We start from the raw sequence: 10116 nt of genomic DNA on the forward strand, positions 1-10116 counted from the left end.
ATTTCATCTGAAACAGTTGAGGTTAATTGGTCTAATTTTGTGTCTCTGAAGAATAGGGATTTATAACATTGTATCATGTTGAATATCAACGTTTTTTTATTTGTGGACACACTGATGTTTTTAGATTTGTGGGGTAAAAGTTATAGTTTTTATTTTGAAGAAAAAAATATAAAATTAGACCCTTGGGGTAAGATTTTACCCCATCTTACCCCTCTTTAATATTTGAAATGTTGTACTAACTAAATGTCAAATGTCACAATAGCTGACGCATCATCATCATGCACATGCTAAACATATCTCAATATGTTACAATTTAAAAGTAAATCCAGATTGTTCTTAAGAGGGGCCTCTTCCCCCATCCTACCCTACTGTATGTTAATGTTATCATCAAACTTAAAATGAAATATTTTAATATTTTGAGACTCTTGGCCGTATCGACATTGAAAATAAAAATGTTGCTTGAAACATCTTAGTTTAGGCTACGTTATGATGAGTCTAGAATATAAATGTATTACAAATATTATTAAATATATTATTACTTTTTCTTTTAAATATATTATTACTTTTTGTTTTTTTGAGACACATCAGTTGGTGGGATCAAAGCGTCGCTCAAGGAGTTCTCCACTAGGTGGCGTCGATGTGTACACTTCATCACACGCTTGCCTTTACGGTTGTGTTTGGTTTAACGCCCGCAGCTCGCCAGCCCGACCCTGTACATACAACACAATCACGGCGCTGCGACTACAGTGAAGACGACTGTGAATTCTCAGACTGTAAGTAGGCTATACACTAAATAATCCTCCGTTGGTTTTACTAATACATTTGGTGTTCATATATAGAGATTATCAAGTCTCATCTACACATTCCGTAAGTTTTTTTTAAACAGTCAAAAACTTTTGTAGATGGCTTTTGTAGATACATAGCCTATTTGTGAACCGACTCGCCAGTTTAAAATAATACCCGTCTCTATTTTTTTCGTTTAACATCCTATAAAGTGGAAATATAAAGGCATTTCTAAACTACTTGCCTGAATAGTGAAACACAAGGGGATTTTTCTTTTTACCATTGTCTTGTTTATTCTTATAATTGTTTGATCATAACTCATTTTATGATAAAAGAAATAAAGCATGCAGTGTTAAGTGAACTTTTTTTGGTGGGCAAACGCTGCTTAAGTGAAAGTTTAGATAAATGCTTATGCGCCTCCTTCATTCAGATGTAGTATCATTATATAGTAATATAAATGACTGTACATCACTAGCAATTATTTTAAAAGCGACATAAAATAAGTAAATGTATTAATAAGGTACTGCTTGTAATTATAAGCCTGCCTTCAAATTCAACACTCAGTTGCATTCAATATAACTTGTTTAAATATAACTTTCTAAAAGATGAAATACCCCCTGCTTTAATAGCAAATTTTGAATTATTACAGATGATGTGTAGTTTAACATTATATAACAAAAACTACCCAAATAAATTGTAATGTGTGATAATGGCAAGTTTCTTTGAGATGTTTTGTCTAACTCTCTCTCTTTCTCTCTCTCTCTCTGCACCCCTCCCTTCCAGGTGAAAGGTATTCAGGTGAGATAACCTGATCGCTCGCAGGTGCCATGAATTGGGCTTTTCTTCAGGATCTCTTGAGCGGGGTCAACAAGTACTCCACCGCTTTCGGTCGGGTCTGGCTGTCCATAGTCTTCCTTTTCAGGATCATGGTCTTCGTTGTTGCTGCAGAGAAGGTGTGGGGCGACGAGCAGAAAGACTTTGCATGTAACACTGCTCAGCCTGGCTGCCACAACGTCTGCTACGACCACTTCTTCCCGGTGTCCCACATACGACTGTGGGCGCTGCAGCTCATCTTCGTCACCTGCCCGTCATTCCTCGTGGTCCTGCATGTGGCGTACCGTGACGAACGTGAACGCAAGCACTGCCTGAAATACGGTGACGACTGTCAGCGGTTGTACATCAACACCGGAAAGAAGCGCGGTGGTCTTTGGTGGACGTACGTCCTCTCGCTGGTATTTAAGATAGGAGTGGATGTGACCTTCGTGTATCTGCTATATCACATCTATGAGGGCTATGACTTCCCCACCATGGTGAAGTGTTCTGAGTCTCCCTGCCCCAATGTGGTCGACTGCTTCATCTCTCGGCCCACAGAGAAACGAATATTCACCATCTTCATGGTGGTGTCAAGTCTGGTGTGCATCCTGCTCTCGCTCATCGAGACACTCTACCTGGTGGGCAAACGCTGCTTTGAGTGTGTCCACAGGGTGCAAGGGTCACGGCAGGTAAACAAGGCAAGGTCCATTGCAAACATGAGGGGCTCAAATACTCTTTTAGAGACAAACAGCAAGAAACTGGTGAGGAATGACCAGCCAGCGCCAGCATACAGTGTGGTCATCTCATCCTAAAGAAAACATGAAAAAAAAAAAAAACTTTGGCCCAATGTGGGACTCCAAGAGATGGAAAATGTTCTTCACGTTCACCACGATGTGAACTCGAACCAGACTGACTCAATGGACGGTTGGCAATAGAGGAAGCTGCTTGTATGCTTACACTATATCCACTGGATCTTTTTGCTGGAAAAAAAAGTTGTGGCCTGATAAAAAACATTGTATATTTGAAAAACGCCATCATTCAGGATGACACTGTCTTTAGTCTGACTTAAGCAAGTCAGTTCAGGGTTTTGGGTGTGGTGTGGCTTCTGTTAGGCCAAGCTCCAGAACACCAACGGGCACTTTGATCAAATAACAAATACAAAACACTTGGTATAAGACCAGATAATTACTATTAAATACTACATATTTGCCAGTTTTTAAATTGACACTAACAAGCAAAACGTGACTGCAAATGATGCTAAAGAACTCTTCCGTTCACATATTTTAATAATTGTTCGATTGTACTAATTTTTTTGTGTGCAGGAAACAAAAAAGGCCATTATCTATGAAAACCTGTTTCCATCTTAATATTTCACAATTTGAAAAATCTGTCATCATTTACTCACCCTCCTGTCATTCTGAACCCATTTGACTTTCTTTCTTCTGTAGAATATAAAAGACTTCAGAAGAAGGTTTTAAATGTTTTTGTCCATATAATGAAGGTAAATGGGATCCAAAACAACATTGCACCCCTTTGACTTCCATTGTATGAACAAAAAACACTGAGGATTTTTTTTTTTTTTTTTACTTCTTTTGTGTTCCACAGAAGAAAGAAAGTCAGACAGGTTTAGAATGACATGGCAGTGAGTAAATGATCACCGCATTTTTATAAATTTAAATTTTTGAGTTGACTATCCCTTTGAATATCAGAATTCTGACTCACAGTGTGACTTTATATGTCACAATGTGGCCTTATTTCTTATTTTAGTTTAAACTCATCTCATAATTACCTTTTCTATTTCTTTCTTTGAGGCGGAAACAGGCTTCCATAATTATCTTCAATCGGCTTTTACTTGTAAAATGTATTTATTCTGTTGGATGTAAGAACAGCATGTCTACATTTCTTCTCCATCTATTTACAGTCATCACATAAAGCACATGCTGTTAAACTCAACACATTTTTACAAATACATCCCCAAATCCATTATTTTGTAAACCTAGAAAGTGAGCCCTAATTTATACTTAAATTTGAATGTAAATTTGTTTACAAATTTGTGCATTTTATTTTTTATTATTACTATTCAATATTTTGTAATTTTTGCTGAGGTTTTTTTGTATATTAGCTGGTGTGTGTGTGTGTGTGTGTTTATGCTAATGTGTGCATAAACTGTGGTGCTTCAATCTAATGTCTTCCAAGAATTTGCAGTATTTAAAATTTCAAGAATTTATTGATAAAGACTTTCAACACTGCCAAGATGAGCAAATTCAAAAGAGGCTGTTTAGCCTGTGTGTGTGTGTGAGAGAGAGTTCTTCATTCAATGAGAACATGTATCCATAAAAGTAAACATTCTCTGAGGTTCCTCTGTTTGTATGGTAACCTTTCAGGATTCTTTCCTCATTGCTGTGTTTAGAGTTGTTTACATTTGAGATACATTAAAATCTGCTTTTTATTTTCTTACAATCTGTTGCCCATTTAAATCAGTGATGTCTGACTTTAGAGGATGCAGATGAAAGCTGTGACTTTGCTGTTTGCAGATTTGATTTAACTTTTATAACCAGTTGTTCTGCTTGTGAGTGTGCTGTGGAGCAAAAAAATGTCAAGTATGAAAATACACAGAGATAAACATCATGTGCTGTGTCGACATGACATTTCATTTTCTGCATCAAGCTGCAAAATGGCAAGACAGAATGAGAAAGAAATCTAGTTTAATTTTTAATGTACTTTCAAGGAAAATATAATTCTTCATATATACATTTTCAAATCTAAAGCCAGAAATGGCCAATTGAGAGATGTTGTGTGTGTGTGTGTGTATATATATATATATATAGAGAGAGAGAGAGAGAGATTTTGCAAATGCCTGTCACACTGTGGAATAACAAACCACTTTTCTTAAATGAATCTTAAGGCCGTTTTGTAACTAGATTGTATTTCAACTGTATTCCGCTAACACCATTCAGTATCCACACCTTTTAGTAGATAACATTACCCCAAGACAAAAAAAATGTCCCTCCCTGTTTCACTACCAGTGTACCTCAGCCTGTCTCTCTCTATTATTCTTGATATCTTCATAACCTCTGTACAGTGAAAGGGTAGATGTAGTTAACTTCATGTTGAAGCAGGTTTTGTAAGGCGTAGAAACCGATCCAACGAGTCTCTTTCCTTTTTTAACACAACCGACATTCCACTCCCTGTTGACTGTGCTCTTGCTTTACTTCCTCCATCTCTTTTCATCATCGTTAATGCTTTAATTCATAAATACCAACATTTGCTAACCATACATAATCTGTATATGCACTTAGCAAGCTTGGTGCATGTTTAACTAATGTTTTTGTTGGTAAAAATCCAATTTAGAGGTTCAATTCCATATACAAATGCAAATCCAAACGAGGTTAATCATTTCCCCACATAAACAAGAAGTGTAAACCATTTGAAAAACTTTAAAACAGACCTGACCGATCTGGTTCAGTGTTTCTTCTGCAATGTTTCATAATGTTTCCTCTTGCTGAACAAACAAGTTCGGACAGCTCACATGGCCTGAATAACTCAAAGCAGGCATGATTTCCTTTAATACTTTGAAAACACATTAAAAGGAAGACTGGCAGTCCTGTAAGAAACTTATAGATAGTTTTTTTTTTTTTTAACTAGAGCTTATTTTATGCCCAAAGCAGAGAATGAATCATCGTCTTGTGGATGTTTTAGCAGTGAGTCAGAGGGCTTCACACGTGTGACCGAACAGAATTTCTCTTTGCTTTGATGACAAAACCACAGAGACTTTTCCTGTGGAAAACTCAACTTCTGGCTTTCTTGGAATCAAACCTGCAGTCTTTTGTATTACCATCCCAAATCCTTAACCATTAGGCTCCCGCCACCAGCTAAAACTATAAATAAACTCACATCCAAACCAAATGAAGGGCTTTTGCCAAGGATTTGCCATAGACCTAATGCAAGAGTTGCTTGGAATACATAAACAATAATTACCCAAGATAATTAGTATACCGTATTCTCAGCACGACACTAAAAGGGTGTCTGAAAAAATATTAAAAGTATGCCTCCAGAGACCCACTGCACAAGTTTCTAGGCAATAAAAAGGCATTTAAAGCTATTGTTCAGGACGAGGTGTGGTCCTTTACGTGACTAGGGAGCACAGACATTCATGGACAAGTTTGAACATAGAGAAGCCTGCAGACGTTGGCAACTCCACAAACCACTAACAAACAGTGTTTGGTTGACAGAGCTGTCCAAACAAAGGGAGTCTTATTTATTGAGCAATAAGATGGAAAATGTTACTAGGCTTCACAGGCAAGGGTTTCCTATTTGTCGCCACAAAAACACAATGCAGTATCATCATGTTAACAGTAGGGCTATCCAAAACAACAACAAAACCTTTATGGAGTCATATTACCAAGTAAATTTAGACACTGTAACTTAAGAGTAAGAACAATGCTTTGTTCCCCACATTGGACATTTAAGATAATACACGGGAATGCATGATGATTTTACGAGCATTTTACACACACACACACACACACACACACACACACACACACACACACACACACATTATATGCTATGTATTTAATTAGCATACTATGTCTTTAAAGTAAGAGGTTTATTATACAGTGTCCTCTAGTCTGGATACTGAACTCCACCCTCAGTGAGGCGTGTTAACTAAACCAGATCCACAAGGAAGAAAGAGAAGAGAAGAGTTTAACAGCAGTTGAATTATAAGAGAACTGAAACACCCAACGTAAGTAGTAAACTTTGTTTTTGTGCAATTTGTTCAAATGACAATCATCTGCGCTAAAAATGTTTTCATCACTATAATTTCCTCGTTTCCGTTCATTTACCTTGATATGTCATTTCTGCTTGATCAAAGCGATTTTATTCATCTGGAATTGAAGGCAAAGAGGTTGAACTTTTTAAAAGTAGGCCTATAGCAATTAAACTTTCGCTTACGATTTTAGTCGGTTGAATGTTTTAACTGAAATCTATCTTTAGAAGCGCTGTTATAATTATCTTATTATAATAAATATGCCTGCCTTTACAAAACTAAATATTGTTATAATCAGTGTTACAAAACCGCGAATGACAATTAAAAACGAAAACCGCCGACAGCCATAGCATAGAAATTCTGGACATAAAGTAGCAAGAAAGAGAGCGGCACTCGTTTTACTTTGACTAAAAAAACAAAAAAACAACAACAATAGATATCAGCCTCAGATTCAACACATGTGTAGCTACTACATACTTAAATATCATCAAATGTTAAAGCACATTCTTTCGGTTGAGAGAAAAATGTTATGGGTCTGTCAAGTTTCCAAATAACAAAAGAACACCATAAAAGTATCATTACTCTGTAGCCTTAGCCTTCTGAAGTCATACAATAGCATTCTGTGAATAACAGATTCAAAATTAAGTCATTATTCACTGTTAATTCTCCCACTAGTGAAGATCAGATCATTGAGTTGATATTCATTGATATTCTTAAAAAATTACCTTTGGGGGCCGTTTACACAAAACCATTTTCAACTAAAACCGGAAAACTTTTTATGTGTTTTGGCCGGTTATTTACACGCCAACTGCGTTTTGGGGGCCTGAAAATGCAAACTTTTGAAATCGGGTTTCAAAGTGCACGTGTTTGAAAACATGACTCTTTGTAAAGAACAAAAAACACACTTTTGTGAAAATGGTGGCATGCGTATTATAGCCTACGCATGCCACCATTTTCACAAAAGTGTGTTTTTTGTTCTTTACAAAGAGTAATGTTTTCAAAAACTTGCACTTTGAAACCCGATTTCAAAAGTAGCCTACATGTTTAGACTACAGGCGCGTAGTTTTTCTTTACATCGCCAACTACTGGCCTGGCATGAATAATATAGCGTTTTTTAGTTGTTTTTCCCCGGATCCGTGTGAACAGGGATGTTTTTGACAACGTTGTTGTCTGTACACGAGAAACGCAAAGGACATTTTTTCAGTTTTTAGGACATCATTGTTGTGCAAAGATGCCCTTAGTGTGTTGGAATAATGTGAGGGCGAGTAGGCCTAAATGATGACAGAATTTTAGCTTGAACTATCCCACCATATTGCTTTTTATTACAATACGTTGTTTTGAATGAGTTCACTCATTGTGATTTTTTTTCCTCCAGTTTTTTTCTATCAGACAGATTCAGTGTCGAAGAGGATCAGAGGAAGAATTCAGAGAAGAGAAGAGTGAGTTGTCTTTGCTCTGAGCCATGGACTGGAAGACTTTTCAAGGCCTTCTCAGTGGGGTCAATAGATATTCCACCGCGTTCGGCCGGATCTGGCTCTCTGTGGTTTTTGTGTTCAGAGTGATGGTTTACGTTGTAGCGGCCGAGAAAGTTTGGGGCGATGAGCAGAAGGACTTTGACTGCAACACCAAGCAGCCGGGCTGCTCGAATGTCTGCTACGACTACTTCTTCCCCATTTCCCACATCCGACTGTGGGCTCTGCAGCTCATCTTCGTCACTTGTCCGTCGTTGATGGTCGTCATGCACGTGAAGTACCGTGATGAGCGCGAACGCAAGTATTGTGTGAAGCATGGAGCTAAAGCCAAGCTCTACGACAACACGGGGAAGAAGCACGGTGGGCTGTGGTGGACGTACCTGATCAGCCTTTTTGTCAAGACCGCCATCGAGATCACCTTCTTGTACATCCTCCATCACATCTACGACAGTTTCTACCTGCCACGGCTGGTGAAGTGTGAAGTCCAGCCGTGTCCCAACATTGTGGACTGTTACATTGGCCGACCCACAGAGAAAAGAGTCTTCACCTACTTCATGGTCGGAGCTTCGGCACTCTGCATAGTGCTCAGTGTCTGTGAGATCATCTATCTGATCTCCAAACGAGTCATTCGCTGTGCCAACAAGTTTAAGAGACCCCACAGAAGTAGCACACCACTTGATGGACGATACCGAGACGAGGACACCAACTGCACCCTTCCTATGCATGAGTTGGACAGCAAACCCCATTATAAGACGGAGTCTAAACCAGACTTTAAGAATGAGTATAAACCTGGGTCTAAACCGCAGTTTAAATCTGAAGTCAAGCCAACATTTAAGCCAGCCTACAGGTTGAGCGTGGACATGAGAGCTTCTGCTCCAAATCTCTCAGTACCTATGTACAAGTTACAGTCTGATATCCTCTAAAGAACATGTTTCCCTCTGCGTCAAGTATTTACAAAGTCACCCAGAGTTATAAAACAGGCTTTGAAGGTCTGGAGATTCCCAAAGTCTTTCATTGTCCATCAAGACCTTTTGAACTGCCAGTCTTGGGTGTTTGTCATTTTGCAGAAGGTTCGTGAAATTCTGTATGCCAGATACATTTCCCTTGAAAATAGCAGGGATACAATGTTTTGCCTTATGGTGAAGTGGGGATTAATCAGTATTGTGATTTCACTGCTACCTGGGTTCAAACCTGGAATAACAGCCTAGTTCCTTTAGGCTTCAATAACAGCTCAAATGACTGCATTATCACCATGATCCTAAGAACTAGTGCTGACGAAATCATTCCTTTTCTTCTGATTCATTCTTCTCATTCATTTCTTAGAAAGAACAAAGGCGAAAACTCACGAAAAAGCAAAAGAGTAATCAAATAACCAGGAAGGCATTCATGGAGAACACACCTTACAAAACCCACCTCCGCCTTCACACGCACAAAGAACGATAGGAGGAAGAGTGTGAAACCTTGTATGTGAGATGTAATGAAAATGACTCATGGGTCATTGATTGTTTACTATCATTTCTCAATGTCCTGGATTTGTAGTAAAGATCAGAACCAAGTTTCATAGTTGAAGCTGTTTTGACTATCACAGTTTCAGAGAGATCATAGTTGATGTTTATGTGCGAAGACTCCTGAACTCTATCTGAACTCAAATTCTTATGCTGGAAAAATGAGTGGTATATAAAATAAACCACAGTGTCTAAAGATGGACAACAATGGAAAGTTTTTCTTCTACTATGTGTTGTAAAAGACTGTGGACTAACCTCTTCTGATCTACACTTGGCAAGCATTTGTAAGAATCTGACTTTGTTCAGACTTGCTGTTATGATCGTGTTACATATTTTTGCTGAGATGTTTCATGCTGCATACCCTGCCTTTGTATAAAAAAAAATTTCAATCAATGCACTGACATATTATTTTATGAAATATCTTCAGGTTATTGTTTAAATAGCTTTTGTGACAATATGAGATGGTTTTGTAAATTGAGGAAGTTTTGAAAATGTATTCATTTTGATACTCTGTAAATAAAGTATAAAAGAACCATTTTGTCACATTTTTAAAAGATTAACAGTGTGAAATTGCAATAGCTGAAATCATGAACAGACATTTGAATCAAAGAGGAAACTATAAAGGAAGTGGATAAACAACTTCAATTCATTTTCACAGAACATGAACATTGTTATTCATTATCCTTTGTCAGAAGTTGCACATTATAAAATGGGAACTTATTGTAATAGTAATACATTTATGATTATCTATTTAAAATAGCATTCAAATGTT

At 37.7% G+C, this 10116-nt stretch overlaps 2 protein-coding genes across 2 annotated transcripts; both read left to right on the forward strand.

Annotated features, from left to right (window-relative positions):
* The first annotated feature begins 692 nt into the window (after positions 1 to 692).
* On the forward strand, positions 693 to 3019 carry gjb10 (gap junction protein beta 10). The gene is made up of 2 exons (XM_056264352.1): positions 693 to 773; positions 1574 to 3019. The coding sequence occupies exon 2, from the start codon at positions 1611 to 1613 to the stop codon at positions 2406 to 2408; it is 798 nt and encodes a 265-aa protein (XP_056120327.1). The 5' UTR covers positions 693 to 773; positions 1574 to 1610; the 3' UTR covers positions 2409 to 3019.
* Positions 3020 to 7727: 4708 nt separating this feature from the next.
* LOC130097490 (gap junction beta-3 protein-like) lies at positions 7728 to 9877 on the forward strand. Its single transcript, XM_056264353.1, has one exon. It carries the CDS (start codon positions 7830 to 7832, stop codon positions 8760 to 8762), a length of 933 nt encoding a protein of 310 aa, XP_056120328.1. The 5' UTR covers positions 7728 to 7829; the 3' UTR covers positions 8763 to 9877.
* Positions 9878 to 10116: the final 239 nt, after the last annotated feature.

This window comes from Rhinichthys klamathensis, unplaced genomic scaffold (assembly GCF_029890125.1).
Source record: "Rhinichthys klamathensis goyatoka isolate OS25496 unplaced genomic scaffold, OSU_Roscu_1.1 h1tg000220l_1, whole genome shotgun sequence".
NCBI lineage: Eukaryota > Metazoa > Chordata > Actinopteri > Cypriniformes > Leuciscidae > Rhinichthys > Rhinichthys klamathensis.